This window comes from Epinephelus lanceolatus, chromosome 24 (assembly GCF_041903045.1).
Source record: "Epinephelus lanceolatus isolate andai-2023 chromosome 24, ASM4190304v1, whole genome shotgun sequence".
NCBI classification, from domain to species: domain Eukaryota; kingdom Metazoa; phylum Chordata; class Actinopteri; order Perciformes; family Serranidae; genus Epinephelus; species Epinephelus lanceolatus.
The window spans coordinates 7,684,614-7,707,429 of NC_135757.1; the positions used below are offsets into that span (position 1 = coordinate 7,684,614).

At 45.1% G+C, this 22,816-nt stretch overlaps 1 protein-coding gene across 2 annotated transcripts; it reads right to left on the minus strand.

Moving 5' to 3' along the window:
* Positions 1-1,685: 1,685 nt before the first annotated feature.
* On the minus strand, positions 1,686-22,293 carry LOC117250085 (putative ribonuclease ZC3H12C). Of its 2 annotated transcripts, none has more exons than XM_033616081.2 (6): positions 22,136-22,293; positions 8,016-8,902; positions 5,521-5,660; positions 5,187-5,421; positions 4,954-5,060; positions 1,686-4,867 (listed from the first exon to the last, which is right to left on the minus strand). In XM_033616081.2, the coding sequence occupies exons 2-6, from the start codon at positions 8,831-8,833 to the stop codon at positions 3,276-3,278; spliced, it is 2,892 nt and encodes a 963-aa protein (XP_033471972.2). In that variant the 5' UTR covers positions 8,834-8,902; positions 22,136-22,293; the 3' UTR covers positions 1,686-3,275. The 2 variants fall into 2 exon arrangements, with proteins under 2 accessions (XP_033471972.2, XP_033471971.2); XM_033616080.2 differs by lacking the exon at positions 22,136-22,293 and adding an exon at positions 15,244-15,376.
* Between the last annotated feature and the right edge of the window lie 523 nt (positions 22,294-22,816).

Consider the following 22,816-nt stretch of genomic DNA (forward strand, 5'->3'; position numbering starts at 1 on the left):
ATCACATTTATGAGAATGAGACATGCTATGCTAGGTACATAAAATGTTCTCAGTAATTAAACTAAAATTGTGAATTCTTAATAACAACAATGGTTAACATCACGTTTTGTAGCAGTACTCTTTATTGAACAATCACAGTTACAACTGAGTGTCACAATAATCAATTAGTTACAGTTAATCTACTGGCAAAATGTAAGTATAATTTGAAACTGAAGATGTCGCGGCCTGTACAGCATTATATCTACAGCACAGAAGTCAATGAATCAGTATGGTGTCCATTATCACTGACCGTGGCCGAGTGTACGAGAAAAGTGGGATGCATTCCAAAACATGCTTCCTGGTCCTTTGGAGTAAATGTCAAGCCTTATTTAAGCCTTGTTCTGAAATCAATACTAACTGATATATGAAATTAAACACTAACAAGCAGAAAAACAAGCCGGTTTTGATAAGTACGCCTGGAAGTATCGCGACAGCTACAATCACGGCAAGACAAAGCTTCCAGGACAGAAACACAGCTATGTACACAACTTAAACGCAAGGAAACATGCAGAAAACCAAAACAAATCAAAACATGCATAACAGTTAGCTGAACATAGTTCAGAGTATTGGATGTGTCATAAGCACAATGCCATGAAGAGGCATTACTTTGGGCCCACGCTCAGGTGCCACGCTGACACACAGTGCCAGGAGGCCGGAGAGAAGGCGCTTCTTCAATACACACAAAGGTTCTCTCTCATCAACAGCACGTGTTATTGTACCATTATTCATCGTTTGTACAATGGGACACGTTGGACAGGAAAGAAACCAGTGGGCTTTATGGAGCTGGCTTGTGATGAACTGTATGACGAGCTCACTCTGTAGACTTTGAATCCTTGGCGGCCATTTTGAACTTGGGGCTCTCCCTGATCAAGCACAGCTAAGCTAGTCGAAGAAAGGCTAATACAGCGTTCAGAATATTTAACGGCCAACTAATAGAAGTGCAGCGTTTTTCCAAATTTCAATTTTTCGGCCATGATAGCAAGGTCAAGGATAAGAGAAACTTTAGCTGTTAATATTAGCTAACTAAGTGCTTAGGTAGCCTCCCGTGTGTGAAGAAATTAAAACATTTTCTTCATTTATATGTAATTTTTTTTCAAGCTACCACCCTGTAATGCAGTGTGACCAAAGACATTTCAATATTTTGTCCTTAAAATATCAAACTTTCCACATTTGTGTTTGGAAAGCAGCAAGGATGCTAGCTAGCTAAACATCCTGCTAACCTTAAAAAATTAACACCACTTTTATGATTTCTGAAGCGTAAATGCAATTGCCAGACAAGCTAACGTGGTCACATGCTAACGTCACCACCACAATGAAGCTTAAAGCTGTTTGGTGTTATGATGCTCTGTGGTCTCGTTTAGCCGAATGTTAGCAACCGTATTTTTAAGGAAAAGGCAACAAAAATCAAGAGTGGCGTATTTACTGATGTTTTTATATCGTAGAAACCAAACCAAAAACCCGCTGTTTTTGAGACGAGAAAACCGGGAGTGCAAAAATGCTCACTCATTTCGGGTTTTCCGACTCATCCTGAAGCACTCCACTCGCAATTACTCTCGCTGGAGCTTTGGTAGAGTGCTACAAGCATTCAAAATGGCCGCCATGGGATATGGGACTGACCCAAATATAGATCTTTACTTATTAAACATGGTTGGGGTCTGTCCACTCAATTCATGATGTAATAGAAACAATAGATTAGTCAATGATACGACATCAATTCTCTATTATTTCAAGCGTAATGTCTAATGTTACTTTAAAAGATATCCACTGCTGAACTTAATAAAGAGGCTAAAAAAATGTTTAATGAACTGACCCCAACCTCACCTTGAAAAACAGACCGATTCACGTCTGCTTTCAAATGGGCATTTAACCGGCCAACCACAGCGTATTCCTCACATGTCGTTTCATTGGAGCTCCTGTAGAAAATAAGCCAGCTTCAAACCCAAAATGCAGATAAAGAAGTTGTGGTACCTAAACATAGTAGGCAGACAGCTCCTTTTGTTTCTTAACAAACCTGAAATAATTGTCTCAAAGCAACTTCCACAAGATTAAAAGTTGGAACATCTCGATTGGAACACAACTGTTGTCAATGCATTTCATCGTATAGCAATACATTAAGAGTGTTTGATAGATACGGATCAACAAGTCCATGTACGTAGTTTAATGATACAATTTGTATCAAACAAGGTTTTTCTCTGTCTAGCATGGATTCAGCTGGGATCTGCTACAGACAACAGCAGCCGCTGTGGGCCAAAAGCACAGCAGGGGAGTCCGTTAAATATATTTACATTACATACATGATTTACTGATGTCCACGTGTTCTGTCTGTAGCAGATACCAGAGTTGACCCAAAATAAAGGGCCAGAGAGAGAGAGATAGAGAGAGAGAAAGAGAGAGAGATGTCCCTTACTAAAACTAAGGTACACATGACAGGGTCACCCATCTCTACAGCTACAACTCTGACCAAAATACTCAATACGTCATCTCAAATAAGACGACTACCCTTCGAACACCCATTTTTACCAACATGGAAAAAGCCCCACAAATGGCCGCACGTCACACAAAGAGATTAATATAATACACAGACCTCGGTCAAATAGTAGTTTGAAACTGTCATGTGAGGATGGAGTACCAGATGTGGGTTTGCCACATAAGAAAATCATGTTTACATACTTATTTCTTTATAATTATGAAGTACAAAATCCCGTCCATGTCGCGCACACTGTTCGACTCTGGTCAAAAGGTGATGGATGCTTAAATAATCCTTCATATCCCTCAGATTTTATACAATACCAACTCACGGATTTGGCTGTAAAACACAAAAAGTGCCTTTTGAATTTGATGCATAACAAGTCCTGCATGTGAAAGACACGTCTAATAAGCTACTTAATAAATACAAATAAAAAAAGGCTAACTGGGCAGGTCTGGAACAATCTCCACAAGTTGCACTTTGTGTCATAGATTTCGTCAAATGACTCGCTCTGCCTGCACTTCCTACAGATTTAGTCATTGCTGCGCAGTGACCAGAGCTGGTTTTGGATTATCTTCAGCATTTCATATCCTTAAAACGTAGGCATTAATGTCATAAGGAAAGACAAAGCTCTCCCTGCAGACAATCCAAAAGCATTCCAGGATTTAAAATTCCGCCATGCGAAGGCCCAGCTTGTGTTTCCCTATTTTTACTCAGACTACATAACTGCTGTTGTTTCATAATGATACACGGACTCGTCCTTCAGTTGTCAGTATCCTGTTTGAGCTTTCTCCGCAAGTATAGCGGCCGCCAGCTGCTGGGGGTCTGTGATGTGGGGGCTCCTGGCCATCACCCGGCTCACCAGCTCCGAAGGGAAGATGTTACACAGGTTGACGTAAACCTTCTCCCTCATGTCCCCGTAGCGGCTGTGTGCAGGGGATTCTGGGTGCTGCTGCATGTAGGAGGGAGCGGCGTGGGAGGGCACTGTCAGGTGAGCGCTGTGAGGCGGGTACGGTGGGAGCGGAGTGCTCGATGGGTGAGGCGGGTGAGGAGAGTGGGAAGGGGGTGGAGGGTGGTTTAGGTAATGTGTTGGGGATGGGTGGAGAGCTGGGTGGGAGGAGTGGTGCTGGGTGTAGCCGTCCTGTGCCCAGGGAGGGGCGTGCCAGGATGACTGCCGTGTGTCTGGCAGGCTCTGGTAGGCAGACGGCTCGTACCTGGATGGCGGCAACGGAGGCTGTCTGTAGTATGTGTCCCAGCTGGGCAACGCTTTTGTCCGGTGATGATGGTGTGATGTGGAGAGGTGTTCATACAGATGTGAGTCTGACACGCTCTCTCCTCGTGTGGGGGCCAGGCAGCGGCCGAGAGGAGAGCCAGGGGGGTGAGGGTTGGTCTGCGGCAGGGAGTGGTAGTCGCCTGGGCAGCTGGAGCGTGCAGCCAGTGGCTGGTGCTGGAGGTGAGGGGGCAGGGGGTAGAGAGGGCGCTTTGGTGGAGCCTCTGGTGGAGGCTGATCGTGAGCACAGCTCTGCCCGCGTGCCAGGTGGTAGCTGTGCACTCCGGTATTAGAAGCATGGCTGTGTTGGATATTTGTGTAATCTGCAGGATGAAGGCCACATAGTTCATGGTTTGATGCGGCGTGATGGGGATACAGCCGGCTGTGAGGGTTAGCAAAATGGACGCTGTCTTCCAATAAGGTGTCCGGGGGGCACCCTGGACACGGCCTTTCACTGTACGAGTCGCAGCTGCTACCGCAACTCACGCTGCTTTCGCTGCCGCACTCAGAGCCCGCTGAGCCCACCGAGCCCAGTCGCAGGTCTGTGTCATTGGGGAAGCGACAGTCTGGGCTGCGTCTCGAGGAGAGGCTCAGGCCAGAGTAGGCACGCGTTACTGAGTAGTAGCTCAAGTCCGGAGATTCACAGTGAGGGTAAAGGTCATGGGTGGGAGCTGGGAGACTATGAGGAGTCGCTGCTCTGGTCTGCTGGTCCTGGGGGAGGCTGAAACTGGAAGGAGGGCCTCCTGGGGCTGGAGACATGATGTTGCTGATACTCCCACTGCTACTGTTGCTGCCACATATGCTGCTCTTCTGGCTCTCCAGCCTCCCTTTCGCCAGCAGCTTCTCCTCAGCGTCGCTGTACGACAGAGCGCGGATGCTGGGGTCTGACTGCCGCTTCGGGGCACCTTTTTTAGCATCAATGCTGCTGGCTGGCACGCTGTGGCTCTTCACCAGCCCAGTGTCGCCCTGGTTCTTTGTGGTGACGCAGGTCTTGGCACTGGCACGCAGCTCGTCAGCCACAGCACGCTGGGGCTGGGCACCTCTTTCTGGGTGGTAGTACTTACACTTGTGGCCGTAAGTGCACTTCTTTCCTGGAGACAGAAGAGTAAATATGGTCCAAATGGACAGAAGATAAAATGCATTGTTATTTCTTTTTGGTGTGTGTCTGTGTTCTCACCGTATGGACACGGCTGTTTCTTCTGCTCCGGCATGACAGGTCTTTTCCTCAGGAAGTTGTCCAAGCTGGGGCCATGACGACCGAGAGGGTCATCTGGGGGCATGAATCTGAGAGATGGGAAGGAGGATTATTAGAAAATAAAAAGGACCCGGTGATTTAAACCAGTAAAAACTCTGAAATTCTTTTAACACCACGTCACTATGATCTGTCCCTCAGTAACGCACTTCACTCACTTGTCATTGACAAAAGAATACATGAGCAGCCGCTCATCAATGAACTTCTTCCACTCAGGCTTCTCATTAGCCAGGTCTCGGTAGTTGTCATTGGAGACGATGATGCCGTCTGACTCATAGGCCAGCTTGACGATGAAACGGTCGTCATAGCAAACCACGCGCCGACCTTGGACACGCCGTGACGGAGTGAAGACCAGGATCTTTTCCTTCTCCAGGCGACGCAGGATCTCCTGATCTGTGTGAGGGGAGGGGTATGGTGAGGTCGAGAAAAACAAACGCTGTGCTGGAATAAACTCGCCACGTGTGTTTGTGTCAGTCGGCCTTGTGTACTGACCTGTGATGGGGGCGTCCGGGCGGGACTGCTCTTTCCTCCACGCTGGCACAAACACAGTGATGTCATGATGGCCACGCTCTAGGAACCAATCCACAGCCAGCTGGATGCCCTGGCAGGAAAACACTTCCTTGTTGCCATGGCTACAGGACATAAGTAAGAGGCAGAAGGTCATAGCAAATTAATATGGTGGGTTTTGATGTTGGTTTTTCAGCAACACATGCGCCATTATGTAAAACTGTGCCGCGTGGAATCGATAAAAAGACATTTAACAATTATTTAAAGGTCCCATATTGTAAAAAGTTTTTTTTTATTTCCAAGTAGGTATGGGTGCTACAAATACTGTCAAAACACAGAGCAATGCATACAGTCCATTTATAGAAACTGTGCCTTTAAAGAAGCCGTCAGGACTTCTGTGTAGTTGTGATGTCACAACTATGCTAATATAGACTGTTTTTAAACTTGTGTCGGGATGTCAGTTTCGGTTAACATTTGTCTTGATAGCCCAACACCCTTTAACTGATAACTGTTTAACTGTTAACGAAAAAAAGCAAAATACAAGAAGCCTCATCTTTTAGTCCGACGTTCCACTGACCCAGTGTGAGCTGTAGCGCCACATTTCAAAGCGTTACTCATTTAGAGGTGGTGAACTTTTAAGATTTCGTGCTGTAAATGTCTCGCCTTTTATTTTCTGTCAGCTTTGCATTAACATTAGCTCCCATGGTGCCCAAGGCCAACCCTTCAGCCTTGGTCACTCTGCACTGCACACCAGCTGAGTCTAGTAGCAGCTAGCTAGCAGCGCCAGTCATTCGCAATTACTACTGGTAATGCTGTCCTGGTGGTGGTGCGCGTTTGGAAATATAATGGACTATCGGGGAGTAAGCGGCTACATTTTTAGCCGCAAAACCCCTTTAGCATCGTTAACTATGTTAGTACCACTAGCCTTTTTTTAGCGTGTCCGAAACCTCATTATGAAATCAATAGTACGTAAATTCCGAACTATTCCTGGAACAGACGGATGACACATGGACGGATTATTGAGCTTTGCTGAGGTTGCAACATGATTTAAGCTTTTAGTTAGCCATGCTAATAGCTTGGCTACACGGATGTCCGTCAGTTGTTCCATAACTTTGATCCAGACTGAAAATATCTCAACTATAACTATTTGGAAGGTGTACCGTGACGTTTGGTACACACATAAATATTAAACCTGCTAAACACCAGCTTGTTAATTTAAGCACTATCTGGTGACTAAGATGTCTGTGACATTACGTTATGCAACAAGTTTGCCTGAGGTTTATATTTTCAAACAACCGAAGTACAAAATAGGGGTCGACAGATAGTCGGCCTGGCCGATTATCGGGGCCGATATTATGAATTTTTAGGGTTATCGGTATTGGTGAATTTTTCCACCAATATGCCGATATACAGCTTTGTTTTCCTAAGCTGCGCTGTTTTGCCCCTGGCGTGCTTCTCACTGCCTGCACGTACCACTCTAGGCTCTTTAAAGCAAACTCAAGACCTACCATTTTAGCCAGGCTTTTAATTGAGCTCTCTTTATTTTATAATTTTTTTTTTTTATTGTTTTTCATTTTATCTTTTAAATTTTGTATTTATGATTATTGTATATTTATTTATTTATTTTTATTAATCTGTTTTTATTTGGCTGGCATATTCTTCAACTTCATTACTTATTTATTTATTTTCAACTTATTTATTTTCCCATTTATTGAAAAGTGCTGCTGGCAGCTCCCTGTACTTTTTCATTGGAAAAGTTCTCAGAATAAATATATACTTAATTGCATGTGAATGTAGTGTTTTGTCAGTGTTCATTTTTTTAATTCTGTGTCAACTGATTTTTACAGCAGACATATATCGGTTGTAAATATCGGCTATCGGTATCTCTGTTTCATAATAATCTGTATCAGCATCGGCTCTGAAAAAAACATATTGGTCGATCCCTAGTACAAAAGAAACAAACACTGAAAAGATTCTGACCACTATCTATATACACAAGGGTATGTTGAACAATGGTATACATATTGAGTACGTAGTGCATAGTACACAATTTCGGATGCAGCGAAAGATACGAAATGGGTCGCTTTGTGTTTCCTGTTGAAATATTTGTTAATGAAGTAGCTGACAGGAAGTAAACAGGAACCAAAGCTGTTGCCCTAGCAACAGAACAGCAATGAGACACCAAGAGCACAGATGTTGAAGACCTGGAAACTCTGACCAATCAGCGCAGACTGGGCTTTTTAGGTAAGGGGGGGGTCCTTAAAGAGACAGGCGCTAAAATGGGCCGTTTCAGACAGAGGATGAAAACAGGTCTGTTCATGCACACATTACGTGCAAATTCTAAAATGTTTCTGAACATTAAAGCATGTCAACGTGTTCTAGTAGAAACCCTGAATACAAGTATGAACCTGAACATGAGCAGAATGTGTTAACTTTATTAACCCCTTCAGATCCCCTGTGTCCCTGAAGAGTCTGCTCACCTCATGGCTACATTACTGCCGTCCACCACAATCGGCCGCAGGTTATCCTGGTCACACAGAGAGTCCGACGGACAGGGTGAGTCCGACCTCTGGCTATCCAGCAAATCAGAGCAGCCACAAGAGGAAGAGGAGGATGAGGAAGATGAGGTAGAGGCTAGTGATCCAGCCGGCTGCTCACTGTCCGACTTGGTGCCCAGTTTGACCAGCTCTCCCAGTATGTCATTGATGAGGGTGTCAGGGCCAAGCTTCGACAGCACCAGCCTCACCGTCTCCTCAGAGTAGCCCAGCTTCAGGGCAAACTCCAGCTTCGCCTGGTACTCCTTCCCACCAGCCTCGGGCGCTGGCTCTGACGAGGAGGGACTGGGCTGAGGCTCAGGTGGGTGCTTACATGGGGAGCTGGGTGAGGACTGTGCAGGGGTGTCGGGTTCAAGCTCGGATGAGAGTTCAGATGGGAGCTCAGGAGGACCCTCAGTGCCTAAGTCCACACACTGGGTCCGACAAAGCGGCTGGTGGGTGTTTTTACTGTGAGTAAACCCTCCCTCTCCTCCATCCGGGTCGGGGCCGACCGCAAGAGTGGCGCCGGAAGACGCCGCCGGCTTGCACTCTGTGTCAGACCCGGCATTTTCCTCCACCTCGGCCGGCAGAGGGGAATTGGCGGTGCTGCTGTTGCCGGAGCTTTCCCCCTGCTCCTCCATAGCAGGGGGCCCGTCAGCGCAGCCAGCCTGCCGGTCGGCCCCTGCTACGTGGAGATACTCCAAATCCAGCCCCAGGTCAAGGATGTGGCCTGCTCCTGCCTCCACATGGTCCTTCTGGCCCATGGGTCTGTCACAGACATCCAGCACACGGGGCCGACTGCTCCCTTCTCACAAAGCTCGACTCATCGGTGCCTAAAGGAAGACACAGGCGAAGTTGATTTAAACCATGGAAATAATACATGTATAGCAAGGGCACGTGTGTGTGTGTGTGTGTGTGTGCATGTGCAGAATATTAATGCGCTGTTTTAAGGAACTGCACAGCAGAATTCGTTGTACAACATGCAGTAACAATAACGTCTTTCTAGTCTCCTGAACTGCACGATGAATCATTTGCAAAGTGAGAATTTGCATTCAGGCTGTATTGTGACGTGATAAGATAATTTAAAGTCAACACAGACTGTCGCTTTAGGAAAATCTGACCTTTTCCCCTTTATTTTCTTAGGGAAATTTTCGCCTAAGCTGTTCGCACACTGTGGCTCTGAGCTGTTATTTACACTGGCTCTGACTCTGGGGCAGTTGGGGACTCCACTGAGGCACAGGCTGGCTGACACAAAGAGCCAATGGGGCCTCTCACCCTAATTAATGGACTCCCGCGTTTTCTTTTTTTTTTTTTTTTAGTCTGGCCCCAGTGTGTTTTTACAGGGCCACGCCACAGCACATTAATCTAAGGGGGGAACAGAGGGTGAACTGTTTAAAAAAAGACAGCGAGCCGTTGGCGATGGACCCTTCCCCCTCACATTCTACCTGGTAATTAAGGTCCATATGCTTCTTCCCACTGGGGTGGTGGAGTCACTCATTAAAGCACAGAGGGGCTCCGAGGCCACCGAGCCAATCAACATTTGCGCAATCGAGCACCAAGGACATGGGATCTGGTTAGGCTAATCTGATTGGTGTCAAAGGTTTAGCTGTGCGGAAATTACAGGGAGCACTTTGGAAAGTTAATCTGAGATCAGGAAAGTGATACGTTAATCTCAAGAAACAAAATTGCAGGCCTGGTGTATGCTGACTAGAGTTAAAGGGATAGTTCGGAGTTTTTGAAGTGGGGTTGTATGGGGTACTTAACCATAGTCAGTGTATTACACACAGTAGATGTCAGTCGGCATGCCGCCAGTTTGAAGAAGCAGGCTGGAGTCAGACATGGAGGCTAAGTAATATACTGCTGTGGATGGGGGCCAGCGACCAAATGTATTTTAGCCACACAAAAAACATCAAAATCAGTTAAAGTGTATGCTGTATTTAAAGTATTTTTGATGCTTTACCTTTCAGGTTCAGTTCCCCATCTATGCTCTCGTCAAAGCCACCAGACTCCATTGACAAAAACAGTAATTTTAGCTCACTGAACACAGGAGCTGCTGGTCTACCACTACTACGGTCATTACTTAGTTTGTGTGATTGTGCGACTTTGGTGAATCCGAACGAACCCTTTTAAATGCCAAAGTCACACCATAACACAAGCAAAATAACTCACTGAGGCAGCAGTACACCAGCAGCACCTGTTATTAGCAATGTTAAATCACTGTTTTTCTCAATGGAGTCTGGCTGTGAAGAGAGCGATATAACGGCTTCATTTTCCTGTCAAAAATCACTCTCTGACATCAAGGTAACGCAGTGGAAATATTCTAAATATTGCCTAGAATTAAACTGATATTGATTTTTTTTGTGAGCCTTTTTAAGTAGGTGGCTAAAATACATTTTGCTGCTGGACCCCATCCACAGCAGTGCATTGCTTAGCTTCCATGTCACACTCCAGCCTGCTTCTCCAAACTGGGGGTGTGCTGACTGACATCTACTGTATGTAACATACTGTCTGTGGATAAGCACCCTGTACAACCTTGCTTCAAAAAATCTGAACTGTCCCTTTAAGCCTACATTAAATTTAGGCTTTAAAGTTTCAGTATCTATGGCGCTTCCAAATAGTTTCTACAAATGCAAATGTGCAGCTCAACATTGGCTCAAAATCAACCCAGGCCCGTGTTATCTGGCTCAAACAGATGATGGTAGGGGAAGTGACTTAAAGAATGGTGGGTGGGGGGCGGGGAGGAGTGAGTCCGCATTTTATGAAAAAGGGCTGCCTAGCAACGCGGCTGAGCTACTGTTGCTAAGCTACAGCTGTTGAAAGCATTCTCCCCTCTAAATGCCAAGACAGAGGCTGCAGCGCTCAGTCGGCGACCCACCTCTCACACACACACACGCACGCACACATGCACACATGAACACACATTACAAAAAGATCTGGTGTGGGGGAGGGAGGGGCTTAAGTGTGCCTTACTGGCAACCCACCCTGCCACCCAAGACAACAACAGCTCTGCAGGAGTGATGAGGACTGGGACCTTGGCACCAGCGAATGTGGGTGTTGATGGTGCCTATGCACATGTGAACACACACACACATCTACCTCAGCTAGTGACTCATGCTGCTGTGGAGAGAGTGGGGCTACTGGGAACATTTCATACATACTCTACTCTGCTGATAGTCCAAACTGACACATCTTTCTATTAAGTGTCTCTAAGGCATCAGGGGACTGGTGTGTGGCAGAAAAGTACAACTTCTGCTGGGGTCTGTACCAAGCAAGTGCGTTCCCTTCGATTAATTGTACAGCCCTCGTTAAATTCACTTCGTCACAGCTGTATGTGAAAACACATTTGAACGCTACACTAGTCTGTAGCTTCATGTTACCTTACGTACAAGTGAATTCCATACACTGAGGTGCACAGAATTTAAATCAGGTAAAATCCCGTGCACCCCGATACATGTATGAAACCTCACTGCTAAGAGCTAACTGTGTCAATAGCACCAAATATTAGGGATGCATTATGTACGATTTTTTGCCGATATCCGATATGCTAACAACACATTTAACCGATAACCAATGCCAAACATATTTACTTTCGATTGGGTGGAGAATGCCGAAAAATTTCACACCTTCATTTGGTTCGGTTCACTTTCACACTGCACTTTTTAAAGCGGACCAAACCGCCTGGACAACGTCATGCAGTTACAACAGCTGCTCGTTTGGGGGGCGGTATTGCCCGAAACAACCACTGACCAGGAAGACAAAAAGCAGGAAGAAGAAGAAAACCCGGCTCATTGATTGGCCAGGACCAAAAACGGAAATCCATCCCCTTCAGCCGGCTTGGTCACCACAGAAACACCAAGCACCAAAATGCACTGCGCTCTACGTCACTTCCTCTCTTTGGTTCACTTCCTCTCTTTGGTTCGCTTTATAGTCCGTTTGCATTTCCCACTGTAAGCGAAACACACCAGGGTTTACTTGCAAGTGAACCGAGACCCCAGTTTTCAAGCGGGCCAGGGTTCGCTCGTTTGGTCTGCACCAGAGTTTGAATGAGCGTTCACACCACTCCAAACGAACCGAACTATCCGTAGAAGAGGACCAGGGTTCATTTAAGGCAAACCAAATAGCGCCAGTGTGAATGCATCCTAATAGTTCATTTTAAAGCCCATATCGGCTGATACAAATGTTGTCCTGATATCATCGTGCATCCCTACCAAGTTTCTCAAAGTGTTATCTCTAGGGATGTTCCAATCCGAGGATGGATCGGGTATCGGCACCGATCACGTTATTTTTACAAAATCAGAATCGGTAATAAAAGATCGGAGGAATCAAAACACCAAAAATGTCCAGGTTTTTCATCTACGTTGTTCATTGTTGCCTCCACTTTCCAATGTATTGTAACCGAGCGTCCTGGGTTCGCCTAACTGAGTGAAGCTAATGAGCAATAAACGGACAGCAGTCAAACAACAGATTCAGCAGCCACTGCTTCTCTCTTTATTCTGAGCAACACAACCACACCTAATGGCGGAACCTTGCCTACCACAGCCCTACAGCAACTCTGGAGGGACAATTTGTTTACAGTTCGGAATTTGTTTACATTTTTTTGCTGCTGAACCACCGATAACCTTTTTGGATACTATTTAAATAAAAAAATAAACCTTATGGGACAACTTGGATGCATTCTTTTTTTTTTCTTTTTTAATGCTTTGCAAAGTATTGGATCAGACACGGTATCGGACTCGGTATCGGACTCGGTTTCAAAATAAAGGACTCGGCATCGGATTGGATGCAAAAAAAATGTGATCGGGACTTCCCTAGTTATGTCATATCTGCTCAGATTTGTAATCTTGCGTATTACTTCATCAGACAGCTCCTGATTTGATTTAAAGTTTGCAAAGTTTATACTACTTTATGAAGTTCTCCTTGTGCTGCTTTTAATTTTCAACAATCTGGAATTTTAGACAAATAGACAACAATATGTAGAGAACTATGTTATTATTCCTCAATGTAAGGTAACATGATTAGTATAGTTGTATATGGATGTCACGCAACTGATCATTAAAGGCAAAAAAAATTCCCAATATATGACCGGATACATTCACAACAATGCAGAATAATTATGTGGGAATGGATTCTTGAGGTTTTCACACAGTCAGTTGTTCCTGATGTATCTAATTTAGGGCGACAGCTAATGACTACTTTCAATGTTATTCTGCTGTCGAACTGAAACAATTCATCAACAAATTGATGAGTCAATCGACAGGAAAATAATCGCCAACTCTTTTAATAATCAATTAATCATAAAAGTAACTGAATGCAAAACTGGCAGAAAATGCTTTTCCTGCTTTTCTCTGTCTGATATATTAAACTGAATATCTGTGAGTTCAGACTGACAAAACAAGACATTAAACTGGATGCACGATATTGGATTTTTTTGCCGATACGTAACAACTCATTTGACCGATAACCGATACCGATATCGATATTTCCTGTTTTTTCCCACCTAATTTTAGCGATCATCAAATCTCTTCTGTAGTGGAATTAACATCATATCATGCATGTATCTTATTTTAAAGCCAATATTAGCCGATACCAATGACATACCGATATTATCATGCATACCTACATTTTATGTCATAACCTTGGACTTTAAGAAGCAGGCATGAACATTTTTAGACATATCATAGACAAAACAATTAATCAATTAAAATAAATGTCACATTAATGAAAATAATCTTTAGTTGCAGCCCTATTCTGCTTTTGTCCATTTAATAGATTAAATATTTTGTCTATAAAATATCAAAAAACAGTCGGAAAGTGACCATCAAAATTTTTTACAGCCCAAGATCACATATTGTCTGAAATAAAACATTCAAAACCTACAGATATAACTACTAAAGTCAGAAAAAAGAAAATCTGTACAACTCCTATCTTATTATTTATCAAATATCTCACTGAGCAAAGTTCCAACAGTCAACCCTACAATATTGTTGAACCCAGCACTATCGTCCAGTGTGGTCCAACTCAGAATAATGCATTCAGTTGCATTGTGGGATTCTCAAACCAGGCTTAGCGTTAACAGACCAACGGCACCGCCACCTCATCACACCATCTCCAGACCTCCAGGCTGAGTGGGTGCATCTTTCAAACATCAGCGCGCCAGCTCCCACACACAGCAGCACTGCCGGCTTTGATGGAGGCAGTAATGAATATGTAACACAGTCCTTACAGCGCTTTGTATGTTGGAGCTTTGTGTAAAAAGTGTGTGTGCTGAGGGTGAGAGAGGGGGTAAAGGGTTCAGGGTGACGGGGGGAGTCCGGGAGGGGGGGCTGTCTGGCGGTATAATCGCTGCATGCCTGATACTGTGCAAAAGTTATTGTTAAAAAAAAAAAAAAAGGGGCCGTCCCAGAATAATCAGCCGGGGGAATACAATGTGTGTGTGTTGGTGCATCTAGATGGCGCATTAGGCTTTCCCCGCCAGCAGCAGGGCAACAGATGTCTGCTGAGTGCTACTCGCAACTGGTGTCCCCACACACACACACACACACACACACACACACACCCTTGTCTCCACACAGCCAATAGAGCAAGGATAAAGACGCAGCAGGACAGACAGCCTCACACACACACACACAGAGTCAGATGTGAAAGCTGCACACACACTTTCCGAAGCCAGCATCTTCAGCCGATGCTCAGTTTGCCTCCTCTGGCCTCATGTGACCCAGATAAGAAGAAGCTTGCCCCCCAAAAAACACCCCACAACACCGACCCATCCCCCCTATCAAGCCTCATATCAACACACATCACACTGTTTGAGATTCAAGTGCAGCACCGGTGTTCCAGCTGCACACTGAGGCAAAGGTCCAACTTGTCAGATGTAGCCCTGTGATTACTAACTCTTATGAGTCTGGGCTGCATGTATACAAGTCTTGTGATGTTGCGGTACACACGGTTTAAACTTAGACCACTTCATCTTTTGTGTGCACGTGCAAAACCATCATCAGGCTGCACCTTCTGCACTTTAAAGAAGCGTGAAACTGAATTATGATGCTGTAGCTTTGCAACCTGTCGTGCAGGTCCCCTCGACCCTCCGGACACGGGCAGCAAAAGTCACGGTCGCTTTTTTAAGACAGAGATCACAACAGGAAGCTCAAGATTTCAGAAAAAGAATCGCACTCACCAGACCGTTACAGATCAACAAACAATGACGAAAGAGATCAGCTCATTTCCGCACATTTAAATCCCTGAAACTGAAGAGAACCAAGTCCTAAAGTTCCCAGGTCTGAGGCCGCCGCTCGTGTTTGCACGCAGGTACAGCCGAGCATCCAACTCGGGCCACCTCTGTCCTCACTGCTCCTCCAGAGCTGTGTTGTTTTATCTTTCACACAGGAGCAGGCAAGTTGGACAATGCGTGGCAGAACAGATGGAGCAACAATGTCTGCCATTCCCTCGTTTAGAGTGGCTGCTTTTCCACCAATCAGAGCGCAGTGGCCTTACAATGAGGCGCAGAGACAAGGAGGAGGAGGAGGAGGAGGAGGAGGGGAGTGGCTGTGGGCGAATGCCTGCAACAGCCAGTTTCCCCAAGGCACGCGTACTCAAAGTGCACCAGCACACACACACTCCCCTCCTCGGCCTGAAAGGGCTTCCCCTGTGTGGCCGATGAATCAACGAGGGGTGGGCGGCTCGACAATAGAGCCACACAATGGGAGGCTGGGGAGGGCAGCTGCAGTGTGAGGGCTGGTGCTATTACGGCCCGGGGCAGCAATGGAGAACACCTGGCTGCAGAGCGCCACAGTCACTCTCCACTCTTTGTCTTGTGCTGGGGGGGTGGCGGTGGCAGGGGGGGTCAAAACAGAAAGAAAAGACCAATGCTGGCTGAAAGACTGGCGTGGCCTTTAAGTGAGTGCAAGAGGAAAGAGGAGAGTGTGGCCCGGCTGAAAGGGAAAAAGGACAAGTGTGGGGGGTGACGGACATCAAAAAGTTTTATGTCCCAATGAGTGTGAGGAGGGGACCTGCTCCTCATTGTTGCAGCACACTTAGGGCAGATGACTCGGAAGCACAAATCTTTGCCTTTCTGTCCTTTATGTGATCACAGAGCCCTTGTGCAAATAACAGAATCTGGGTGATTTCAAAATAAAGTCACACCCACATTCATAAGATACCAAAAGTGATGCAATAACATGTTCATGTGCACCAGTGTCACTGATGCAAATGCTTATTACAGACATAAAAGTTTGACATTGCACAGTTACACATGCTGCAAGAACTGTATGACTTCATGGGTAGGGTTGAAAAAGTAAGAAAAAAGAGAGGGTTAAATAAAACGCACAGAGCAAACACGAATGCGTAGTAGCTTTGCATCAAACTAAATATTTGAATCGTCTCCACATCCCAGAGGCAGTTTCTCTATCAAAATAAAAGACTGGCTCAAAGCCAAGCAGCAAAATAAATTCAAAAAATGTGCATTGTACTCACATACTGAGCACTTACAGTCGTCACCTCCAAATCCAGAATTCTATTTCATAAAAGCGTCTTAGAGGTGGGAATCCCCACGATACGATATTATCGCAGTCCTGAGATCCGACATTATCACGATATGTTGCTGTAATTTGAATTTTTTTTCTTTCGATATGCTGAGTATTGTGATAACATATACAGCATTAAATCGCAATTTCGAAACTGCAAATTATGTCCCCCAAGGAAAACATTGTCAATATGTGTTTTATTTTATTATGTCGTTTTTAGTGCAGCAAAATATATCTAGTGCGCTGAAAAAGTAATTTATTCAATTATTATGTAGATTAGCAAAAGTTGAACTGGTATTTGCAATAACAATAATAATAATAATTAATATTCAGGATGGGCTGTATGCACGATATTGGATTTTTTCTGCCGCTATGTCGATTCGGGATGCATGCAATTAGACGTCTAAACGATCAAACGTCCGCCCCCTTGCTAGTTGGCACCAGAAATATTAGTCGGTTAAACCAATTAGTGTTTTATTCATGTACAAGGCAGCTTAACTGTTATGCAGCCACCCGCCACTAGTGGGTGCTACAGAGCCGTCAGACAGCAGTCCCCCTCCCCACGGTAATGTTTCAAATACTTAACAATAAATTGTGCTAAATTTTAAATGTTTTCTGAGTGCTTCCCTTTTTTTGGATTAGTGGACTAGTCTTAATTAAATTTTTTGTTTAGTCAACAGGGAAATTCATCGTCAGGAACACCCCTATATCCAATATGCCAATATATAGGCTAACAACTCATTTGGCCAATAACTGATACCGATACCGAATTTGTTACCTCTCAGCTGGATCACTGCAATTCTCTATTATCAGGTAGCTCTAATAAGTCTTTAAAAACTCTCCAGCTGATCCAGAATGCAGCGGCACGTGTACTAACAGGAACTAAGAAACGAGAACACATTTCTCCTGTTTTAGCTTCTCTGCACTGACTCCCTGTAAAATCCAGAATTGAATTTAAAATCCTTCTCCTAACTTACAAAGCTCTAAATGGTCAGGCTCCGTCACATCTTAGAAAGCTCATAGTGCCCTATTATCCCACCAGAACGCTGCGCTCTGAGAATGCAGGGTTACTCGTGGTCCCTAAAATCTCTGAAAGTAAAACAGCAGAACACTCTTCTGTGGAATTATCTTCCTGTTTCGGTCCGAGAGGCAGATACCGTCTCCACATTTAAGACTGGACTTAAGACTTTCGTTTTTGGTAAATCTTATAGTTAGGGCTGACTCTAATAGTTACGACTGGCTCTTGTAGTTAGGGCTGGCTCTTGTAGTTAGGGCTGGCTCTTGTAGTTAGGGCTGGCTCTTATAGTTAGGACTTGCTCTTGTAGTTAGGGCTGGCTCTTGTAGCTTGGGCTGGCTCTAATAGTTAGGACTGGCTCTTGTAGTTTGGGCTGGCTCTTGTAGTTTGGGCTGGCTCTAATAGTTAGGACTGGCTCTTGTAGTTAGGACTGCTCTTGTAGTTAGGGCTGGCTCTAATAGTTAGGGCTGGCTCTTGTAGTTAGGGCTGGCTCTAATAGTTAGGACTGGCTCTTGTAGTTAGGGCTGGCTCTTGTAGTTTGGGCTGGCTCTAATAGTTAGGACTGCTCTTGTAGTTAGGGCTGGCTCTTGTAGTTTGGGCTGGCTCTAATAGTTAGGACTGGCTCTTGTAGTTAGGACTGCTCTTGTAGTTAGGGCTGGCTCTAATAGTTAGGGCTGGCTCTTGTAGTTAGGGCTGGCTCTAATAGTTAGGACTGGCTCTTGTAGTTAGGGCTGGCTCTTGTAGTTTGGGCTGGCTCTAATAGTTAGGACTGCTCTTGTAGTTAGGGCTGGCTCTTGTAGTTTGGGCTGGCTCTAATAGTTAGGACTGGCTCTTGTAGTTTGGGCTGGCTCTTGTAGTTAGGGCTGGCTCTTGTAGTTTGGGCTGGCTCTAATAGTTAGGACTGGCTCTTGTAGTTAGGACTGCTCTTGTAGTTAGGGCTGGCTCTAATAGTTAGGACTGGCTCTTGTAGTTAGGGCTGGCTCTTGTAGTTAGGACTGCTCTTGTAGTTTGGGCTGGCTCTAACAGTTAGGGCTGGCTCTAACGGTTAGGGCTGGCTCTAATGGTTAGGGCTGGCTCTAATGGTTAGGGCTGGCTCTTGTAGTTAGGACTGGCTCTTGTAGTTAGGGCTGGCTCTTGTAGTTAGGGCTGGCTCTTGTAGTTTGGGCTGGCTCTAATAGTTAGGACTAGCTCTTGTAGTTTGGGCTGTCTCTAATAGTTAGGACTGGCTCTTGTAGTTTGGGCTGGCTCTAATAGTTAGGACTGGCTCTTGTAGTTTGGGCTGGCTCTAATAGTTAGGACTGGCTCTTGTAGTTAGGACTGCTCTTGTAGTTAGGGCTGGCTCTTGTAGTTAGGGCTGGCTCTAATAGTTAGGACTTGCTCTTGTAGTTAGGGCTGGCTCTTGTAGTTTGGGCTGGCTCTAATAGTTAGGACTGGCTCTTGTAGTTTGGGCTGGCTCTAATAGTTAGGACTGGCTCTAATGGTTAGGGCTGGCTCTTGTAGTTAGGACTGGCTCTTGTAGTTAGAGCTGGCTCTTGTAGTTAGGGCTGGCTCTTGTAGTTAGGACTGCTCTTGTAGTTAGGGCTGGCTCTTGTAGTTTGGGCTGGCTCTAATAGTTAGGACTAGCTCTTGTAGTTAGGGCTGCCTCTTATAGTTAGGGCTGGCTCTTGTAGTTAGGGCTGGCTCTTATAGCTAGGGCTGACTCTAATAGTTAGGGCTGGCTCAGGCTTGCCTTGTACCAGCCCCTAGTTAGGCTGATTTAGGCCTAGTCTGCCGGGAAATGTCCTATAATACACCAAGCCCCTTCTCTCCTTCTCAAATTCTGAAAAGTTGGTTCTTCTTCATTTGCTAGCATCCACGTCCTATTACTGCATGTCACTAACTCAGCTTCTTCTCCAAAGCCTTTGTGCTCCACTGTCTTATAGGTTCCTTCATTTTTTCCCCCGTTAAAGTTTTTTTGGGAGGGAGTTTTTCCTTATCCGCTGTGAGGGTCCAAGGACAGAGGGATGTCGTATGTTGTAAAGCCCTGTGAGGCAAATTGTGATTTTCGATATTGGGCTTTATGAATAAAATTGAATTTAATTAAATCCTCACATTTAAGAAGCTGAAACCAGAACATTTTTTTTTTTTTTTTTTTAGCTTTAAAAAAAATTTATGAGTTGCAGAGTAATTGACAGCATAATCCAGGCTTGGAAAGCAACATGTCTGCCAACACAAATATTAATTTAGCCAGATAAGATCAAATATAAGCAGAATTTATCTTGGCAGCAAGACATTAGTGTGTAATCTACAGCAACAACAAGCAGTCGATGGTGTTGGAGTGTCCTCCCTCGACTTGCAAAAATAAAATAACAGTTCTTTCAGCTTAGTGGCTCAACAGGAAAGCAATTGCCTGATTAAATAAGAATGTGTTTGGAGTCAGCTTGCCCGGCGAGATAAGGCCGATGAGGGGAGATACAACAGCTGACCAACTGCACGGCATCCGCACACACAGACAGAGGAGCGCTCTGTCGACCATCTGTCCTAACAAACAGGTGTGTGTGTTGCTCCCAACAACTGTAGCGGCAGCAGGATGATCGTTTTTCCTCTTTGGAGACAGATGACAGTAAACGCACACAAAACAAACACAAGCTACGATTTCAGTAACGGCAAAGGAGCAGTTCTTTGAGGGGACAGAGTGTCTGGAGCTTGGAGGTACTTTCCCTTTTGCTTAAAAATGATTCATCACTGCCAGTTAATTACTATATTTGTAGGTTTTTCAGCATTAAACCCATCTGGCAGCTTAAAACAAATACTCTAAATCATTTGCATACACTATCTGACCTGCAGGTCTGAGCAACAGAAGGAGACCCCCTGCCCTCGTGACCTCCCTGACACGTCCTCTGACCCGTGCACTTCTACCAACCACTGAAAACACCCTAAAACAGCCATATAGATTAAGTTACCATATCATGGCAACAATCAGCAGCTCGGTGTACGTCTGCTGCATGCATGCGTCATTCAATCAATACTCACAAACTGAACTGATGAAGTCGAACATATGAAACACCACAGCTGCAGCTCCAAATCAATCAGATCGTTAAAACCACAATGAAGAGTTCTTACATTTGCAAGTGAACTGTATGACTGATAAGTCAGCATGCCTCCAGTTTGGAGAAGCAGGCTGGAGTCCGACATGTACGCTAAGCAACGTACTGCTGTGGATGGGGGCCAGCAACAAAACATATTTTAGCCACCTAAAGAAAAGTCTCACCTTTAAAAATCTAATTTAAGTGAGTGTATGCCATATTTAGAATATTTTTCACTGCTTTATCTTAATGTCAAACAGTGATTTCCAGCGGGAAAATGAAGCCATTATAATGCTCTCTCTTCACAGCCAGACTCCATTGAGAAAAACAGTGATTTAACATTGCTGAACGCAGGAGCTGCTGGTGTACTGCTGCCTCCCTCAGTTAGTTAGTTTGTGTTATTGTGTAACTTTGACGTTTAAACGGGTTAGAGTAAATTCACCAAAGTCACACAATAACACAAATGAACCAACTGATCGAAGCAGCAGTAGACCAGCAGCTCCTGTGTTCAACAAGCTAAAATCACTGTTTTTGTCAATGGAGTCTGGTGGCTTTGACGAGAGCATAAATGGGGAACTGAACCCGAAAGCTAAATCGTCAAAAATACTTTCAATACAGCATACATTCCAACTAATACTGATATTTTTAGGTGGGACTTTTTCTCAGGTGACTAAAACACATGTTTTGTCACTGGCCCCCATCCACAGCAGTACATTGCTTCGCTTTTGTGTCGGACTCCAGCCTGTTTCTCCAAACTGGTGGCGTGCATACTGACATCTATGATGTGTAACACACTGACTATGGATAAGTAACCCATACAACCCCACTTCAAAAAATTCCGAATTGCTCCTTTAAAACCTGCAAACTGACTCCTTGCAAAGTGGAAGCTGCAGCCAGATCTCCAGCACACTTTAAGTTAAGTGTCAGGGAGGATGCACAGGAGTTAAAACAGAGGATGACATAAAAGACAGCAGCTGGGGCTCGTGCTCATCATCATCACCCCCACACCTTCAAAAGCTGGACTGCTCCTGCTCTGATCCTCAGGGAGCCACCATCAACCATTGTGTAACAGAGACCCAGCTGTCAGAGAGAGCACATGCACATGAACAGTGGACAGGTGGGGTTTAAAAACACAGTCAGTGTTCCTTCATGAGAACATGTGCAAGCTTTCTGCTCAGGCCTGCTTCACTCCACAGCACGCAAACTCCATTTCCTCTCCTCTGAAAACATTATCACCTGGTGTTCAAGTCAAACAGGTGACAAACAGCACAGCAGCATCCCCCGTCATCTGCCTGTTGAGCAGCAATCCACAGAAACTACATTATGGATGTCGGGGAGCGCGCAGGGGCGTGCACGGTCACTGCAAACCAACACCGTCACGACCTCCCTGCAGCTTTCACCCACACCAGCCCCGCGGCTCTTCGGGCTCTCGGGTCCGCTCGGCAGACGCTGTGTGCGGGTACTCACCTGGTTCAGGGGCCGCCGCTGGAGCCGCTCGGTTAGCTTTGTGATAAGATGAGCAAATGTTCCCATCACATACTGGCGACGCAAAACATCCGGCTGGATTGCAGCGTGACCCAGTCAAGCTGCGTCAAGCTAGAGAGAGTGACGAGGCAGCTTCCGCTCTGACGGCGTTTCACAATAAAAGCATATGCGTAGTTAAGTTACTTCTTTTAAGCGTTTCATTTGAAAAATAGACGTGTAACTTAATATTCGTAGTTATTTTTATTTGTCTCCAATCATCTTACCTTTGTTTGGTTTGTGATGTAACAACTATTTGGCATAGGGGGGGAAAACCTACTACTTCCGGTACTCAAATTGACTTGAAGACCTCTCCTATTTGGAAGTTTATCATATGTCGCTAATAAAGTTTAAAATAATGCCGTTGTTGAATAATTAGAAAGTTTTTTGGCAAACTACAAACTACATTGTGAAGTATTGAAGCTGGCTTTACTCCACTAAATGTTTGGAAGCCATACAAAATGGGGTGGACCATGAGGTGAGCAACGTCGCCATCTTGTGGTCAGCCAACATATTAAAACCACTGACAGGTGAAGTGAATCTGGAAAACCTTTGGTTCTGGCATTCATGTAGATACCACCTGATGTTCCACCCACTGGTTGCAGACCAAGTACCCCCCCTCATGGC

Bases quoted from the DNA above. Each gene is read 5' to 3' on its own strand.
- LOC117250085 (XM_033616081.2), bottom strand. From the start codon at position 8,833: ATGGGCCAGAAGGACCATGTGGAGGCAGGAGCAGGCCACATCCTTGAC. The intron at 5,661-8,015 runs GTGAGCAGACTC...TATGTCCTGTAG, and splicing joins GGCAGTAATGTAGCCATGAG to CCATGGCAACAAGGAAGTGT. The intron at 5,422-5,520 runs GTCAGTACACAA...CCCCTCACACAG, and splicing joins CCCGGACGCCCCCATCACAG to ATCAGGAGATCCTGCGTCGC.